The sequence below is a fragment of the Aphelocoma coerulescens genome, assembly GCF_041296385.1.
Source record: "Aphelocoma coerulescens isolate FSJ_1873_10779 chromosome Z unlocalized genomic scaffold, UR_Acoe_1.0 ChrZ, whole genome shotgun sequence".
Lineage (NCBI taxonomy): Eukaryota > Metazoa > Chordata > Aves > Passeriformes > Corvidae > Aphelocoma > Aphelocoma coerulescens.
Window position 1 is genome coordinate 70,535,575 of NW_027184085.1, and position 19,184 is coordinate 70,554,758.

Sequence of the window (19,184 nt, forward strand, 5' to 3'; positions counted from 1 at the left end):
GGGCCTTTCACAGAGGGATGACAATGGAAAGACTCATGGCTCTCCCAGAATAAAACTCACACCAAGATTTACTGCAGCCCGCAGTCACTCTTTGAAACAGTGTTTTGGGGATATTTATGAATTTTAAGGAACAATGTTCAAATGTCACAAAGTGACGAGTAGAATATGCATCTTTCCTTTAAAAAGATACAGGCACTGGGCAAAAGAAGATACTGTCCCTTTTAATCTCACATGCACCAGAAGTGGTGCTGTCTTAACTGAGCTAACAATCTAGTTTAAAAGCAACTTTTCAAGGAACTTTCAGCTGCACTATTTCCAGCATCAAATGCAGCCCTCTTCAGGAAGATGTTCCCGAGCTCAGTTTGCTGAACCCTTTCCACCTGGCAAGGGGAAGGGCTGTCAGGGAGCCAGTTCCAGCTCCCTGAGACTCAGGACTGATTTGCCTTAGCCTGGATTAGATCACCCAGAAGGTTCCTTTAACTTCCCCACTGCCAGAGCTCCCTGATGTGCAGCTGTGCTGTCCCCTCCAAATGCTGACACAAGCATGGTACCCCTGCTGAAGATCCCTTAGTCCAGAGCAGTCCCACAGGCGCATTTGGGTGAAATTCTGAGCTCTGCATTTTTTTTCTGCTCAAGTGTAGTGGGTGCAGATGTGGTCATCTCTTACTCTGAGCTTCATTTCCAACGGCAGTGAATGCTCCCTGCTCCCTGCTTCCATTCCCTCCCACGGCATTTTGAATGCTCTGCACTGTGCCTAAGAAATCCCTTCAGCCTGATTTTTTTTTTTTTTTTAAGCTTTGTGAAATGAATAGTATATTTGAAATTTTTAAAAAAAATTAAAAAAAGAAGTAATGAAATATAATCTCGGTGTGCTGAGCTCCACCTTTCCTGTGGCACCGAGGTGCACATTCTGTCGTCCTGGCTGGTCTTTAAATCTAGTGAGGTCAGGACTGGTGCCTTGAAATAAAGCCTGCTTGCCAGACAACCATGTCTGAATCGCCAACACAGTTTTATTTTGTCTGGTGGAGTGGAAATTTGGCACTAAAACCTTTTCCCAAGTCCCAAACCACTGCAGGACTTTAAGTGGAGGAAATTTAAATTCCAAAGCTGAGAGAGCACAGCTCTGGTTCTGATTGACAAACTAGGAAATGTTCCCATTAACCACCTAAAATGCACTCTCAGGTTGGTCATAAAAAGCAGCTTAAAGCTACCATGGCACTCAGAGCCACTGACTGCTATGGATTTGCTGGAATGAAGGGGAGGAGGAAGGGAGTGAGAACATTTATTTCTTTTGGTGTGAAAACACCATCAATTTTTAATTTGGGAGACAACATTCAGAAAGCCTTCTCAACTTACAAGGTTAGCCAGACTGCTGAAAAGGTTAAACAGTGAAAATGCTGGAGCTGATCAGCACTGAGATTTTTTATCTCTAACAAACAAATCTCTACAGGTTGAGCTGGAAGAGTTTGCAAACCGCTCTTCACTGAAGCTGAGAAACAAACATGAAAATACACAATATTAATTAGGCAAATCCAAAAGTTTAGTTCATTCACCTGTGACCAAAATCATTCAGCTGAAGAAAAAGGAAAAAAAAATATTCATAAGCTTTAGCAAGTACACTTTAATACACCATTCCTTTTTCCCGATGGAAATGCCTTCATTAATTTTATTGACAGAACAAATGTTGCTACCCTATTCCTCCTCCCACATCTTGAGTAAGCAACTTGCACTGTGAATGTTTCCTGTGAATGCAGTGGGGTTTCTTGCAGGCGATTTTCTGACAACTACAGGCACTTGGTTTTTCAATCTTATTTCACTTCTCCAGCTTAGAAAGCCTTTTACAATCTCCTTGTAATGATAATTCTGCACCTACTTTTCCTAAAATAATCCCTGAACAAATAATTTCAAAAACTGGGGGGTGAAGTTGTCAAAGCTGTGGTCCCTAGTGGATGAATATATAATCTGCCTTACTCATTAAACTATTCCTACATCTCACTGATGCTTTTTTGGAGGTGATGGGTTCTGATAAGTCTTTTACACTACATGTGATTCTTTAAGAGAAAGACTCAGCCAGAAAGTAACTCTGCTCCCAATCATTAGGCATCACTATAGTAATGAGAGAGCCTCATTATGTGCCTTCCCAGCAGTTTGCAAGCCAACATAAGCAAGCAGGCTTGGAGCCACCTGAAAACTGTTGCTGAAAAGCAACACCTGAGAGCTGTTGCTTTGACACAGAACTTGCCCAGTATATCAGTTTATATTGGGTACCTGGCAGCATGGCTTCCACTCAGGTTAGCATGTGGACAGGGCTTGTGCAAAATGAGAGATGGGGAAAAACCCTGAGCCACAAGTCAGGGAAGTCTAACAAAAATTAGGAGCTCTCCTCACCACTGGTGACTTCCCGCAGATTTTTGTCAGTTCCTTCCACCTTCTCATTTTTAGGAGGCTCTGCCCCGTTAATACAGAGGGCTGTTGGGATGGAAATGGGTGTCCAGGAGCACAGGTTAAGGGACAGCCCTTACCTTGTTCACAGAGAGCCCCAACGTAGCTGGGCAGGCACAGGCAGGTGAAGGTGTTGAGGCCATCTATGCACGTGGCTCCGTTCCGACACGGGTTGGACTGGCACTCATCGATATCTGCAGCACAAAATAGAAGTGGTTTTATTACCCACCCAGCTCCCAGGAGGGAAATGTTCTGCAGCCTTAGTCACGCTGGTGACTGGGACCAGTTCAGAGCAGAAGAATGAGGTATTGCAAAAGATCCCAGTGGTCACTGTGTGGGTGAGAAAGAGGAATGCCATGCAGCGTGCAGCCTTCTCCTGGGGGAAAACTTGACCTGTGCGTGTGACCCTGGCACAACAAAAATTCCCATTAACCACCAGGGACCTTGAATGTCTTCATGAAACTCAATTATTGGAACTCTTATCGTGTAGCATTAAACAGACTGCTAATTTCAATCTTCAGAGCAGCAGGCCCTGGCATTGGTTTGCATTTCTCATTTCTTCCTTGTCTAATCTTATCAAGAGAAGGACAAAACACCATAGCACTCATGGTCTTGAACAGTAAACAAATAACATATCTGTCCCTGCCTCCTCTAGCTGCTAAAATACCTTGTCTTCACGTTTTAAATTGGAGCAAAAGTTCATTTTATATAATTATTTTCAGCACAAGTTGCTTCTGCACCAGTTATAAGCTAGTATGTGTCTTCATAAAGATCATGTGATGTTTCCTAATGAGTGCTGTTCCTCTGAAACAATCGCAGCTTAAACTTCAATGCAGATTTTGCAAACATCTCCATCCAAAAATGAACTGCTGGTAGTCGTTCACTCATTAAAATACAAGAAAGAAGCTGGACTTATCTACAAACCAACAACTAACTAGAAATAATTGCTGCATCATGGGAAGGCTTTTAAAAAAAACATTTCTATTTTAAAATATGCTCTGATCAAATGTTACACCAGGTCCAGTCATGTTATCATACTTTGGCTGGCTTTCTGGAGGGAAAAGCTGGTTATTCTGAACTGTACAGGTGAGTCTCTTGAAATCTACAGTCACAGGAGGTGCAAAGATGTCACAGGAAACTGGAAGAGGTTCCTCAGTAGGAATTTTTATCAAAATACTCATTTATACCAAAGATGCGTACGATTATGATAATATTTAAATTTTCCTGCAAAAGTTTTCAAGTTTGTGTTCAGTGCTCAGCTTCCCAGTCATGTTTGGGATCAGTTTTATTTTACCACCCTTTCAAATAACGATGTGAAGCTCTTAGGGAACTATCCCAAATATTAATGTCTATTTTGTTTTATTTGGTGTGTTTTGGAATTCAACGCTGTGAATTCCAGCTCCTGCAGTTCATTTACAGCTCCTTTAACTCCTCTGTTAAAGTGCACAAATCTGTGCACTTTACGGGGAGAGAGAAAATGGGAGAGAAAATGGGGAACCCTCCATTCAATTGTCCTGAAGTAGGGCCTCAGTGTAGAATTTTTCAAATGTCCATGCAGGCTTCAACTTCAAAGCACACCTGATCTCATGTACAAGAGCTTTAAACCTGAGTTAATCAGCACCCAGATGGCACCAGTTTACCTAGTTCACACTGCTCCCCGTTGAAACCTGGCAGACAGGTACAGATGTAGAAGGAACCACGTGGGTAGCAGGTACCACCATTGAGGCAGGGGTTGCTCTTGCACGGATCTTGGCCTGTTAAACAAGTAGAAAAAGGAATTTGACTCCCTAGTTCCAAGAAAATGGTGTATTTTTGATTTTTGGGAGGAAAAAAATCTTTCTTCACTGCTGCATTGGTGGTGCAGGCTTTACTGTAGCTACAGAAACTCTATTAACATACTCAACTACTGAAAATAAGACTTATAAAACAGTAAAGCTTGTCTTCAGGCATCACTACTTTCAACTTTAACAACAATATGGCATTTACTACAAACCAATGTAAATTACTCTCAGAATTACACTCTTTTCACAGCAATCTGTACTGTATTTGGCAGTCATGATACTCTGCTGCGGATTTAGTTTGCATGACATGACAATTAATTATAGCTGAAAACAGTTAAACATATGCAAAATGAATGGAAAATGCTTTTTTCTTGAACAGGGTTAGTTTATGCAGAATGACAGGGTACACAGAACATACTGACTGGCTGCTGTTGTTTGGCTCCCTCATATTTAATCAGTCAATGCCCACAAAGTCTTATTTCTTTTCTCACATGTGTATTTCCCACTTGCCTTTCTTGAAAATACATTTAAAGACTACAAACAAAGGCACTGAATACATTTGTAACTGGACTAAACATTAAGATGAAAACTTACCTGATGTGAAATCCTCGGTTGTTACGGGAGTTAGCTTTTAAATACCATTTCCTTGAAGAGGTTTATGCCTTCCAGTGATGTTTATTTCCACTGAGTTTAGATACCTGGGTATTTGCATTTGATTTCATGCCTAGGAGCACTCACTCACACAAACAAGTACACACTAAACCATTTCTAAGAGTTAGTTTCTCAGAGAGAGAAGGAAATCCTGGAGACAGTCCTTGTGGGATGCAAAAATAAAGCCCTGCCTTTGAAAACTTACAAAATGGGTAAGAGAGTTCTGTAAGTCAGAGGCTTGAGAAAAATTAAGATTTTTTGATCATGTTTTCCCCAAATAATCTGACAACGATTTATGGAAAAAAAAAAAAAATAAGAACATCTATTTTACTCTTGCAAATTAGACATTCAAAGTCTTCTTAATAACAAGTTCCCTGTCTAGGTGTGGGAATGCAGAAGGTCCAGCTGAAAGCCCCCAGAAGGAAATCCTATGTACATAAGTTTAGGATTGTAATCAGGTAATTAAGGATTTCACCTTGGAGGTTTTGGAAAGGATCTGATCCCATCCATTCGACAGGATGCTTGTTTTAGGACTGCTTCACTGAAAGTCACAAATGTGGGCTCTGTTATGAACCTTAATGGTGTTTTTGTGTGTTTGCTGTCTGTTTGTCCTCCTACAGACTGGCTAATTGCCCAGTAAACATTTTCAAATCGACAGCTACCTGGATTAGTTGAGAAAAAATAATAGAAAACCCTACAAAATCTGGCCAGTTCAGTTCTTTCCTCAGCTGTACCTAGACAAAATATGAATTGAAGTGACACTACTGGCATCACCCATGTATTTGATGAAATGGTGCCCAATAACCATCATGGGAAAAAAAAATACTGTGGCAAATGGCATCTATTAAAAAGTTTTGTAATTTTTAAGAGACAGACACTGTATCAACCAGTTAAAGCTACAGACAGGCTGAAAACAACGTCTTGGTTTCCTCTTTTGCGAAAAGTTATCTTGTAGGTCAAGAGAAGTTCATTTTTACAGAAAATTCTGATCCTAAAATGTGCACTGTTGCTTTTTAAGTCAAGATGTTAGAAACAGCCCTACCTATAAACCAATTGTGTAAGAACTATCACCACAGTCACAAGAAAAGCCATCAGATAAAAACACCTGTTGGAAACTGGCGAATGAAATCATTCCAGCTGAATTCCCTACCACAGACAATGTTACCTTCCTGTCTTTCAGGACTGGCTAGTTACCTCCAGTCTGATCCAGAGCTCCACGATGCAAACACCGATGGAAAGTCACTGGGCTTGGGTTTTTTGGCACCCCCCCCCATCCTCCTCCACCTTGCAGGGTCACAACCAGGCCGATTTCTCAGCTGGAGGGTGACGAGGTCCATTGTCATTTCACACGGAGCTCTGATGGCCACACCTCTCACCAGAGCTCGGGCAACACCTTCACAAGTACCACAACACACATAACACGACAGGGATCATAGTTGGGAAAGTTACCTGGAATTTGCACTGCTGTGCCTTCAACTGAACCCACACTGGTGCCAATCACGAAATCTGATCCGTTTGTGACTTCCGGAAGGGAAAATGTCGAAGTTACGGCTTCCACAGTGCTTGGCTCCTCAGAGCTCACTGTTGATGGCTCGTTTTGGTAGGGACTGTTTCCAGGGGCAAGGCTGTTTGTTGCAATGTTAGAAGAGATGGTTGTGATCTCCCCCTGACCAAACAAAGCTGATTGTGTTTCTGTGCCTCCCTCTAAAAGCTGGGAAGTCGAGGTTAGCATTGTGACTGCCTCCTGGCCAGGCTTAAATCCTTCACTTTCAATGCTGTTGGGTGAGTCTGAAACAGTTGTGGATGCGAGCCAAGGGTTTTGTCTCTCAGTACTCCTGTCTTCCTCTTGGCGGGGGTTATTCACTCTCCCTGAGGAAGCCTCGACTTTTGTTGTGCTGACTTTTGGAACATCTGTGCTCGCTCTTTCTCCAAAATTCAGAAAAGCAGTAGGCAAGACACGTATTGATGGAGAATCTCCAGAAACATCAGCTTCTTCCTCACCAGCTAAATCAGTTACAGGGATTTCTGTCTCCTCTGGCCTGCCTGTTAGAAGCCTACCAAAGTGAGGGGTACTTTCCGTGCTTGTGCTGTCCAAACCAGGCTCGGGAGAAAGCTCCAGCAGAGAAGGCTCTGTTGTGTCAAGAAGGTCAGTAGTGGGTGGTTTATATGTTACTGTAATATCAGAACTAACCTCTTTGAAGATTTCTCCTGATGAATGATTGGACTGATGTGAATCCCTTGATGATGATGATGATGATGACGATGACAATGATGATGATGATGATGATGATGTGCTCGTAATGATTACCTCAGGATACTCAGATACTCCATTTACTAAATGAACGGTTACTGAGGATTTAGGAGTTTGAGGAACAGAATAAAAACTCACTGGATCTGTTTCCTCGTACTCTGCTGATGCTGATTTCGTGTTCATGTACACAGTGGGACGATTCCCTGCACTCGTGGTAGGTGACACAGTTGTCAGCTGGGATGTAGGCTGTGTGGTGACAACACCTAACTCAAGCTTGCTGGTTGTCAAAGCCTTTTCTGGCTCGCCAGTTACAACCGGTGTAAGAGAAGGAACCACGGGTTGATTATCAGCCAGTTCTTCTTGGCCCATCCCAGAAAAGCCAGAGACTGTTTCACTCTGATCTGCTATTACTTGGTTGTTTGCTGAAGTACTTGGCTCATAGGTGTCTTCTGTGGGGCTGGTTACATCAGGTTTAGACTCGTGAGGTACCTGAGGGCTTGCCAGAGATGGCACTGTGGGAAGGAAAATGCCCAGTTCAGAGGGTTCAGTGGTAGTGGGTGTTTCTGTGGAGAAATTCACATCATTCCCTGAACCCAAATCCATGTCATCTGAGGTTGGTCTGTGCCCAGAAGTCACCAACTCTCTGCTTGGTGGACTGGAAGTAGTCAGAGGAAGACTATAACCAGATCCAAGTGTCTTTTCTTTGGCTATGGAAAACTTGGGAGTGGAATGATATTTCTCCCCTTCAGCTGTCGTGCTATCATCATACCCATATGTTGACTGTGTAACATGATTTGGCATTGTCTGCACACTTATTATATCCTCAGGCATTGACTTTGGGTGATCCATGTCTATAATAGTTGTTTCTTCTGGTGGGGTTTGCAGTCGTTCTTCAATCAGGGTAATATCACCATAAACAGAAACGTTCAGTATAACACTTCTTTTGTCATCAATCATGGGAATAATTTTTTCATATAACCCAGTGTCACTTGTTAGTTCTTCTGATGAAGCTGCCTTTGGATGAACAGCAGATGGATTTGCAGCAACCTCTGTTTCTTCTGTAAAAAGGGAGGCTAGTCGTGTGATTGCAGTCTGTGATCCATCTCTCGGTGCCTCTGTGGTCATAACATTGGAATAAACATGTCCAGGAACACTAGATGAAACAATTAGTTCTACTTCGGATACAGTGGGTATTGAGAAATGAGTAAACATCTCAGGGGAAGATGAATCTGAAACACCAGCCCAGCCAGATCCTTCCCCAGAGCTCTCAGGTAATACTCTGCCTGGCACTTTTGTTGTTGATGTTACAGGAGATTCCTCTGTTTCACGACTGGGAGTTCCATTCAGTATAACAGATACAGGAGTTGTGCCACCTTTACTCAGAAAATGTGAATTTTCCTCTTGAGAAATAGCTTTAGAAGTGGCTGTTGTCTTGTCTGTTTCATTTTCTCCTCTCCTATAGTCAATTTCCTTCTCCTGAGGCTCTTCATTCGCAACAAAATAATGCGTGGTGTCCTCAATCTCTTTAGAGATGAAGCTCTTGGAGCTGGCTTCTGCTAAAGCTGGGGAGCTGAGGAACGTGGAGGTGGGGAATTGGTCTCCAGTTTCTGGCAGCAGCTCAGCTACAGCGCTTGTGACTTCTTCATTAACTTCAGCATTTGCTGGAGTGCTTCCTCTTTCAAAGTCTTGTGTCTTGTCAGTGGAAAGCTCAGGTCCCACACTTGTGGGTTGGGAAGTTTGAGGACTTGAGGTAGCCTTGATCTCCTTGACAATAAATGGCACTACAGAAGGAAGAACAGCAAGGTCATCTCCCGAGCCCTGTCCTGAAAACAGTGGATCACCGATGAGCTCGTCATGGGACAGTTTTTCTTCTGTAGGTGTCGGGAATGTTTGGGGAATATCTTTTGTAGGGAAAATGTTTTGCACCAGCTCCTCCTCTTGCTCTATAACTGTGACTGGAGAGCTGATGAATTTCCTTTCAATTGTTACAGGCTCAGTTACTTTGTCATCATTAAATGGCAAAAGTATTTTTTTAACAGGTTCAGTTTCTAATTCTTTTTCTTCCAAATATGGACTGAGAGTCGGAACATATAAATATCCTGGGTGTTCATGGCTAGCCTGTGTACTTCTAAAGAACAGGTCTGTTGTTGTTTCTTCAGAAGATTCCAAAGCTTTTGGAGAAATTTCCCTTGGCCTCTCTTCCCCAGAATGTATCTCTTCCATCAAAGGAATCTTCGTAGAAAACGTTCTCACTGCCAGCTCATCAATGGTTTTCTCTTCAGTTCTCATATCCCATGCAGTTCCCACAGAGGTTACCTCGTGTTCAGAGCTCGTGACCTGCTCATCAGTGTCCGTAGTGAAGGCAAGATCCAGAGGTGATGTGCTGACAGCTTGTCTGTCACCCTTCTCCCATGTTTCTGGTCTCCCAGTGGGGGCAACTGCTGTTTTTGCAAATGATCCAGTGGATGTGTCTGGTTCTCCAGATCCCTGGTCAGTAACTGAGAAATGACCTCCAAATATTTCTTCAGTAGGTCCATTAGACATAAGTTTTGTGGTGCTGCTGTCATCTTTGATTTCTTCTCCAGAGCCGTGCTCAATCAGGAAAATCTTGCCCAATGAGACAGTTGAAGAACCAACTTTTGCATCTTTGCTTTCTGTAGGTTCAGCTACTGCTTTTATACTGCCAGTACTGTGTGTCACCACATCCTCGTGATGGTTGTTACTGACCACTGATCCTGGAGATGATGTGGCCACACCTGTTTCTGAATCTCCAGTGTCAATTCCTGGTGCAATGTGAGATGTTATCTCTCTTATAGAACCAGATTTTATGTCAGAAGGAGCTGTGTAGGTTGGTTCTGTTTCCTTGTTTGGTTCTCCTGGGGTTTTTGTGCTAAACATATCCAGGTACATCTGACTTTCTACTCCAGACCCCTCTGTGAGGTTCTCTGATCCAGTACTCAAAACTGTTATTGCAGATTCATCTGTTCTTGACTGCTTTTCATATTCTGTTGTCGCATCCTTTGGTGAAGCATCATCTGTGCTGTAAACTTTTCCTTCATACCTTTCTGTTTGTGTTTCAGTGACAGGCCTTAACGGAACCGAAGTCAAAGTAGCAGACTCAATGATAAAATCTACGTCTCCAGAACCTGGATCAATAAATGGGGAGCCAATACTTACCACTTTGCTTGTGGGACCCCCTGAAAATATGTCTGCTGGCTCTTCTGCTGATCCTTCATTTACAAAAAGCTTCTTCTCTCTCAAGAGAGGAATGGTGGTGACCTTTTTGATTTCAGAACCTATGGTACCTGGTACTGTTTTTCTGAGTGTCTCTTGACTTACAGTTCCAACTTCACTTGTAGTGCTCCCAAGTTCACTCAAATCCAAATTTTCCTCTGGAGCAGTAGCTGAATTTTGGTGACCTGCATAAACAGTGGTCTGTATTTCTTTTTCATCATCAATACCCTTTTCAGTTACAAGAGAGCTGGCAAATGTTTTTTCCCTAATAAGTTCAGACACAGGGGTGGTGGCAACAGTTACTTCAGGACTTTGATCAAAAGCAGAATAAGGAGTACTTATAGCTCTGGGCAAAGCAGAGGTGATTCCTGAATCAGTTACAGAAAATTGTGTTGGCAGTGCTGTGCTGGAGCCCAAGGAAATGTCTTTCACTGAAAGTGTTTCTGTTACTGCTACTTCCTCTGTCATGGCTGAAGTTAAAGTGATGCTATCTTTTACATCTCCAGAGCCTTCCAGAACCATAAAAGAAGCAGCACTCATCTCAGGCTTTGCTGTATGACTTGTTTCCAGAATATTTTCAACAGGGGAATTTGCATTAAGTTTAATAGTTGTTTTATAATGGTCTCCTGGAGCAGGGGTTGCCTCTTCTGGAATAAGGTCAGTTACACCTTCGTCTACTGTAGCAGGAATAAAAGCTGCTTCCAGAGAAGCAGTTACAGCAGAACTTTCCACAGTAAATCCATCAGGAGAAGATGTTATACCAGAATTTTTTTCATCCTCTTTCCCTTCTGTCACGATTTCTAAGGCTGAAGTGGACAGATCAGATTCGGTGGAGCCATCTCCAGAGGATTCACTAGAAATTAAAAGCAGATTTTTGCTAACTTTAGTAGAGCTCTCCTCAGTTCCCTGCCATGTCATGGTCTCTCTATTGTTTTGCAGAGACTGCTCGTGTGAAGGAGTGGTGGCTATTGATTTATCTGTTGTAACAACTTCAGACTCCCCACTATAGACAGGTTCTAACATTGCAGCCCCTGACGTTGGTTGTGTAACCTCAAACAACCCTATAACTTCTCCAGCTTTGCTTGGTTGCATAGTACCAGAAGCTTCAGATTCATTTATTATAAATGTGTTTGTTTCATTGATTTGAGAAAAGGTCACGTTTTTGGAATGTGCAACGCTTTCAATTTGGTCACTCCTCGCTTCCTCAGCTTTTGTGCTTTTAGGTGCACTCGTAACTTGTTGCTTCCCATTGATGAACTGCAAAGCTGGAGGAGTTGTAACATCAGTAGTATTTTCACAGTCTTCATCTTCTTCAAACTCTGCATAGTTTGAAAAGAAAGGATCCAGTATTATATATTCAGACGAATCCTGCACAGAGTCTGAAGTACAGGGTTCAGTCTGAGCTGACTCTGCATCAATGTGGGTTTCATCTATTGCATGAGGAAGCATGTGGCGATTGAACAGATCCAAAAATTCATTCACCGGGTGATCTGCAAGAAAAAGAGAGCTTTTCATAATCCCTAAGTGACAGTAGACACATGAAGTACAAGAAATCCATCGGAGAAAAAAAAAACCCAAAACCAAAAAAATCCGAAAATCAGTAATTTGTTGTAAATTCAGTGTTCTATTGACACAAAGTTAAACTCTTCCATGGTGTGTGATGTTCTAGTTGCAGCCTCTCTGCATATTGAACACATTGATTATTCAATACTGTTGATTTCCACATGTCCTTGGTCCCAAACCCATGCCTGAATTACCTTCTACACTTTTCAGCAAAGATGAAAACCATTTTTCAGACCAACCTGCTGCAACTCTTTCCACAGATTTAGACAGTAACTAACCTTTACCAATAACTGAACTGAGACAAAGCTAAGCAAGGCAAAGTCTAAAATAAAATAAGACATATAAAAACTCCCTCTGCATCTCCATTTTTCTTTAGCATATAGTAATTCAAATTACTAGCAGCACCAAAACATCTACATCACTCTGCTCACTAGACTTGGACCCTAGGTCAGTGAATAAAGTCGTGCTTTGCAAAGTTGTTGCTACTTTGAATTTTAAAGCATTATGCAGCAAATCAGAGAAAAATATCACAGATTCGAAAGTCAACTCCCACTCAGACAGTAACATCAATGAAGTGCAGTAATTTTCTTCTGTTTACCACTCACTGAACTATTTACACACTCCCACAGGTTGAAAACCTCTCACAGTTTGTTTCTAGGTGGCTGAGGAGATAAAAAGGAAGAAAGAAGATCTAAGAAGGCAAGATTTTAGCTGCAGAAAGCCTCCTGAATTCCTCCAAGATTTATGACCCCAGATTCCATAGACACTTTTTAAACTTGCCCTTTCAGCAAAAAACATTGCTTCAAACCTTCTGTTCCAGACAATGGAAGCTATCCTAATTAAAACAAAATTAAAAAAAAAAAAAAAAAAAGGAAAAAAAGGGGATACAACAGACTCAGAAAAAAAAAGCCGTATTTCCAGCTTGGCCAACTGACTTGAAATTGGAAACCCTGCTGAAATCCTATTCCATCAGTGTTTCTTTCTTCTGGATCTATGTTTATGACCATTTTGCCCAGAGAGGATTGCTTTCTTTGCTGGTACAAACTGGTACAGCCAGTGGAGCTTTGTCCACATCCAATTTACAGCACTGTCAGCAACAATTGCTTCCCAAAAAATATCTCCAGTACGTGACAGAGCTCCATTTTTTAAGCAAATCTTCCTCACTAAAACTATCCACAAGACGTAAAACAATGAGAACCTGAGGTTAAGCACTTCATCAATTTGAAGTAATTCCCCTACCTACGAAGATCATTTAACCTCTGTGACTACTGAGTCCTCAGAGACAGAATCATCAGGTGATCATTCTGGAAAAGAATGTATTCAATCAAATTAAACTGACACAGAGCACTACGAAAGGTTTGTGATTCTTTGTCCTGGGCTGGCTTGTGTGTGCAAATTGACTTCAATTTGGTTTTGAAAAGGTCATTGCAACTCCACTGAGAATTAATGTTCTAGTGTCTCACGCTGTGTTTACAGCTAAACTCATGAAGTATTACTGGATCTGAGCTTTGCTAAAGCTCCAGCTGAAGAATACAGAGAATAAATCACCTTCAGCATTGTTTATTTCAACTACAGTGTCAAGTTTGTGCAGCACTAAGCTCAGTGCTCCCTGTACAACAAAAAAAAAGGTTGTTTTTAACCTGGATTCTGCTTGGCTGTTGTACATTGCCCAGAGAAGCCTGGTGTTTACCCTGGGCTATGACAGCGCTGACTACGGCGCTGAGATTTCTTCTCTCTCCCTCACGTGTGCTTGTTGGGAATTACTTTATGCAATGATTGTAAAGAATGAATATTTTTCTCCAGTAAAGTAGAAATATTTGGAAAGGCTGCCCAGTGCCACAGAAGAATAAAGTTTCTGCAACCATTTATTTGAGCTTTCCCAGATCTCCCTTTCAAATTTTGTGAAAAGCAGGAATTTGGTAATCTCTCCAAGACTGGCAGTATGACTGTGAGGAGCATGTCTAATAACAACCCTTTCAGAATCCACGAATTTCAGCTAAAGGCCACCCTGGACCACATTTTCATAAAAGCAGGAGCTTCAGTTGAGACAGAATTTCACACCTTCCTTTCAAATCTGTGCATGCAAAAACCCATGGGAATTCAGTCAGTGAGAGAGGAATGCCAAGACAGAGCTGGTAGGGAGCTCTGGGAATTTCTGATTCTCAGTAAATTCACTATAAAATAACTGCACCCCCCCACAGAACCAGAGAACCACGCACAGAAAAGTGCATGGCCAGGAAAGGTGCCCTGTGCTGTGTGAACTGCTGAAGGAGGGATGTGTATAAACTGATGCCATGAAGATTTTTTTGCCTTTTCTTTTATACCCCGTTGTACCTTTTTACAACCTCGGTATTCTCAGTGCTTTTTGCCTACATTCTTGGGCTTGTTTGTCAAGCTGAGAGACTCAACATTTTAGAAGCTTCGTAGCCAGGGATCAGTGTGCTCCAGAGCCCAAGGTCCTCTCCAGAACACATTCTGTAAACCAAGATAGAACCATCCAGGGGAAGGTTCCTTGGGGAGGGGGGCTCACTTGAGCCTCTCGTTGGGGAATCTTTGATAGACTTGTTAATTAGTAACAGCTATAATGTGATACCCAATCCTTTGGGGTGGGCATTTGGCGGGGTGCATTTCGGTGCATATGACCTGGGTGTGTGCACCTAAGGATCCTTAAAATAAATACCAAAGTAAAACCCCTTTTCCCCTTCTAACCGTGTATGACTCTTGATTTTAACACCAGGAAAAGGCATCGAAACAACCTGGTGTATTAGACTGGTGTGCAATAAAGATTAATTATTATTTCATACACAGCAATTAAGACCGTGAGACAAAGCGTGCAGCTTTGCACAGAAACTGTCCATTAAAAAAAAATAAATTATCAAGCCTGGATGGAACTGGATGGGCTGCAATTTGTAGGAGGGCACTGTGACTAACAAGTTCTGACCAACAGTGAAGTATTTTTTCAGCAGCGCACACCTGGGAGTCCCTCAAATTAGTAGCTCACGCTAAGTCATTTATGGTAGGCAATAAATTTAGTGAACAACATCTGTTCCAAATTCACCTAGAAGACAAATACAAATTCTTACACATGCAGAGATCTCTATCAGACCCTACTTTTACTTTGTTAGCTTTTTCAAGATCCCACATGCCACAAAAATCCACAGAAAAGAACCTTAGCAAAAGGTAAGATATTCTGATAATAAACTTTCAGGAGGCTCTTTCATTAAATAATAAGTGTCTTTGGGAGGTTTTTTGTATGGTTTGTTTTTTTTTTTTCCCCAAAGATGAGATTTTCAGAAGACAGTGAAGAATGCAATTGAATGATTTTTTTTTTTTTTTTTTTTTTTTTAAATTGTAAATTCTTTTCCTTCCTACAGGTTTGATTATTCAGTGTTCTCATTCAGGTTGCTCAGGGTTAAGAGCTATGAAAAATGCTCTTAAACTCCTAAGATGGCAAATAATCTACATAATGATGTGCCTCATACATCCTTGTCAACTGGGTATAAGACGCTGAGATGAAAACCTACCATAAAATATGAATATAGAGGAAAAAGTCTGTGTCTGTTGAACTGGTCTGTTAGACCCTGAGGGCAGGAACACAAACACTCGAATTAGTTTTAAACAGTCCAGATGCCACTGACTTATGCTGCCCCTACATATTTCACACCCATTCCAGCTGCAGGTAAAACAGACCAAAGACTACTAAAAAGAGATGAAACCAGGCCTTTAAAGGGAAGGAGTTTGGCTATCAAATATGCTTATCAATAGCTCACAGAAAACAAGCCAAAAGGAGCCCTTTTTCAAAGAGCTGCTTTGTTATTCTGGCTCGAGGAGAAGGAAAGGGAAAACAAGTAGCTAAAAAGGAGCAGAGCCAAGGGTTGTCAGCTCAGAGTGCCAACCCAAACACGTCCTGGGAGAGATTTATCAGCAAAGCCTCTTTTGGAGGGAAGTGATGAGGTATGCACTGAAACAGATGGAGAGGACAGGTGGATGGTTGTATGTGCAGCACAGAGTGCTTCTTAATCCATTTAATACATCTAGATGTTCTAAATGACCTGCAAGGAACAGGCATCTATCTCAGCAAGAGTTCTTACATGTAAGAAATGGAAATCCCTCTGGCTACAGGGTGATTTTAGCCTGCTACTGCACAGAACCACAGAGCCACTGACCATGGTGCCATTAATTTTTGTTACAACCCTTCCCATCCATCACAACTGGTTCCAAACCCACGTCAGTTTTTAGTGAATCAAACAGAAAAGTTGCCTCCCTGTTACTGGCACGCGAGATAACGTCTGCACACATCCAAAAATGTGTAACGTGCAGCAATATTTCTTTTCTCAAGAAGACTTTTAATATTCTACAAAGAGCTTCTCCAACACCATCTTTGAGGGGGCAGGCGGTAAAAAGCCTTTTCTCCCTCAAAAACCATCAGATAAGCGTGTGAAGAAGAATTAATAGGGAATTAAACAGAAAACATGTTACGATGTTTCCCAAACGTTCTAAACACAAAATATTTCATTCAGAAGACTTATGGTTTTGTGAAGTCTCTTTCAAAATGGGGCTCTTAACATCTACTCTGGCATCCTGCAGATAACAGAATTTCACGCTCCTGCAATCTGTCCACTTATTGTTTCAGACCCACATGCTGAGTTATTTGTGAGCAGTAGTACAGTCCAGTCTTTTGCAGAAGGACTGGACGTCTGATAAAGCCATGAAATTCACATAAAATGTTCTGTGGACTTTAAATAAGGCCCTATATTTTGACAAGAATACAGCTGAATAGGAAAAAAAAAAGAAAGAGATTTTAAAGAGACGACTAAAACCATTTTGGACACTTTGTTTCAAAAGTACTTCACTGCATAATGTGACACTACCACAAAATCCATAACGTTCATCATCAAGAACCCATATTCACGAGACAGGTTGGCATGAAAAATCAAAAGAGTTTGCATTAGTCAAATTATTTCCTGCACTTGATAATCAAAAAGTTTTGGGTTTGGCTTCAATAGAGTTACATGAAGATTAAAATGTTATTAGTTATTGTTGGAGTGAGCACAGAGGCGGCCAGAGTTGATCAGAGGGATGGAGCAGCTCTGCTGGGAGGAAAGGCTGCCAGAGCTGGGCTTGTTCAGCCTGCAGAGGAGAAGCTCTGGGGTGACCTCACTGGGGCCTTGCAGGGCCTGAAGGAGCTGCAGGAAACCTGGAGAGAGACAATTGCCAAGGGCTGGAGGGCCAGGAGCCAGGGAATGGCTTCCCAGTGCCAGAGGGCAGGGCTGGATGGGAGATCGGGCAGGAATTGTTCCCTGGCAGGGTGGGCAGGCCCTGGCACAGGGTGCCCAGAGCAGCTGGGGCTGCCCCTGGATCCCTGGCAGTGCCCAAGGCCAGGCTGGACATTGGGGCTTGGAGCAGCCTGGGACAGTGGGAGGTGTCCCTGCCATGGCAGGGGTGGTGCTGGATGGGCTTTAAGTCCCTTCCCACCAAAACCATTCCATGATTCTATGGTTCTATGAAAATGTTAATAAAAGACATGCATATGCATGTAAATGGTTTTAATGTGCTGTTTCAAAATCCCTGCACATTTTTGGGATGCTCCTTGTGGGATCGCAAAGGTTGCCCGCAGAGAGAGCCCATGGACCGCTAAAATCCAGACTCCACCTGGAAAACGATGAGGAATCCTCAAAGCAGAAGAGTCAAAACGGGTCAAACCCTCTGAAAGACCAGTCAAGCCTCAGACCCAGGCTTGGGAGAGGATGTAGGATGAGGAAAGGCTTAACCATCTTTATGTCATGCACTGACTCCCCTGAAGCTCAGCTCTGCCAGGAACCAGATCTTCAGTCTGGGTGGATTTGAGCAGCTTTAAGACCATGGCTTGCTGAAACTCTTACAGCAAGAAACAAAAATCCAAAACTTCAACCAATTCCACAGGAATGTGTCAGTTTCATTGAATATATTTTGTTTTAAAAGCATACTGAGGAAATAAAAAAGGGATTTGACAAGCTGTCCCCAACACAAAAAAAAAAAAATTAAAACCTTTCTATTGAGTAGGGGTTCCATTCCCCTTAAGATACTACATTTAAATTGGAACAAAACCATTCAATTTTACAGAAATAAACCAATCTGATATCATCTTTTGGGGTGTTTTGTTTCACAGAAAAGGGATTTTTTTTTCCTTTGTTAATATATTGTTCTTTTCATTTAATGTCAAAAGAAATAGGATTTTGAAATACAGACATTTCCTGCTGAAGCAAAATTCCAAGCGTCAGCCTTCAGTACATGCAATTCCTCTAACTTGTGCCATCTTGTAGTATCATTATCCTACCTATGCACAGTCAAAGTGCAACAGTGCTCCAGGCATACCCGTTCTTCAGGAAAAAGTGGGAATACTGCCAAGGATCTGGTCTAATGCATTAAAGAAACATGGCTACTATTATACACACCTATGTCAAAAAAGTTTTTTTTTTTTTAAAGTCCAGAAATAATTAAATTTTTGATGCTTTTAAACCTTCTACCTCACATTAACATGACTAGTATATATGATGAGGTCTAGTAAAATCCAGTTCTTGATTACTGTTCACTCTAAATAAACAAAAGGTTTTATTTAGTTCACTTTAAAATGTTTCCCAGCTGGATATATATTTCTAAAATTTTAACTTTGGCTCCCTTTACAAATCCTTAAGGATGTAGGGCAGGTTTCAATAGTTTGGGGTTTGGATTGGTTTGGTTTTTTTTTTTTTTTACCTTCTAAATTTTATCAAAATTTATGTTTTGTTTTCCCTCTGAGAGTCAAATGAGATGATTGCATTACACATATATACATATAAATTTACCTTGCATAAAAATCTCAACGACTCAAGTAAACTTCTGGAAGAAAGCAATTGTAAGGAGTGATTTTTTTGCACAGCTGGCTGGGTAAGAGTTGAAAGTAATTCAAGGTGGGTGGTCAGTCTTGCCTACCAAAATTCCCTTATCCAGTCCTTCTGCTTCACCTTATTTGGGTGTTTTCATGCTAAATCCATGAGTATCAATTTCTGGCACGTTGCTGCACTGCAGCCTTGTTACAGCCATGCCAGGCCCCCAGGCTGGAGCTGTTGGCCACTGCCAGAGGCACCTGTGGAAAGTGGATGTCACTTAGGTGGACATCTGCTCTGCACAGGGCTCTGGGCTCACTCACCCCTGCCAAACTGTAAAGCAACAGACAGGGTGATGCAGAGTCCATGTCACAAAGAAAGGAACTGTTTTATTATAAAAGCATATCGTGGAGCCCT

The 19,184-nt window shown here is 41.9% G+C and overlaps 1 protein-coding gene across 2 annotated transcripts in view; it reads right to left on the minus strand.

Annotated features, from left to right (window-relative positions):
• Positions 1–19,184, minus strand: part of VCAN (versican) — a 98,557-nt gene that overhangs the window by 20,781 nt on the left and 58,592 nt on the right. Inside the window, exons 9-11 of one of the 2 annotated variants that reach the window (XM_069001015.1) lie at positions 6,324–11,849; positions 4,083–4,196; positions 2,523–2,636 (exon numbers count right to left, since the gene is read on the minus strand). In XM_069001015.1, coding sequence (XP_068857116.1) covers positions 2,523–2,636; positions 4,083–4,196; positions 6,324–11,849 — 5,754 coding nt within the window. The remainder of the gene's footprint in view (positions 1–2,522; positions 2,637–4,082; positions 4,197–6,323; positions 11,850–19,184) is intronic. The other variant, XM_069001016.1, reaches the window with a different exon arrangement.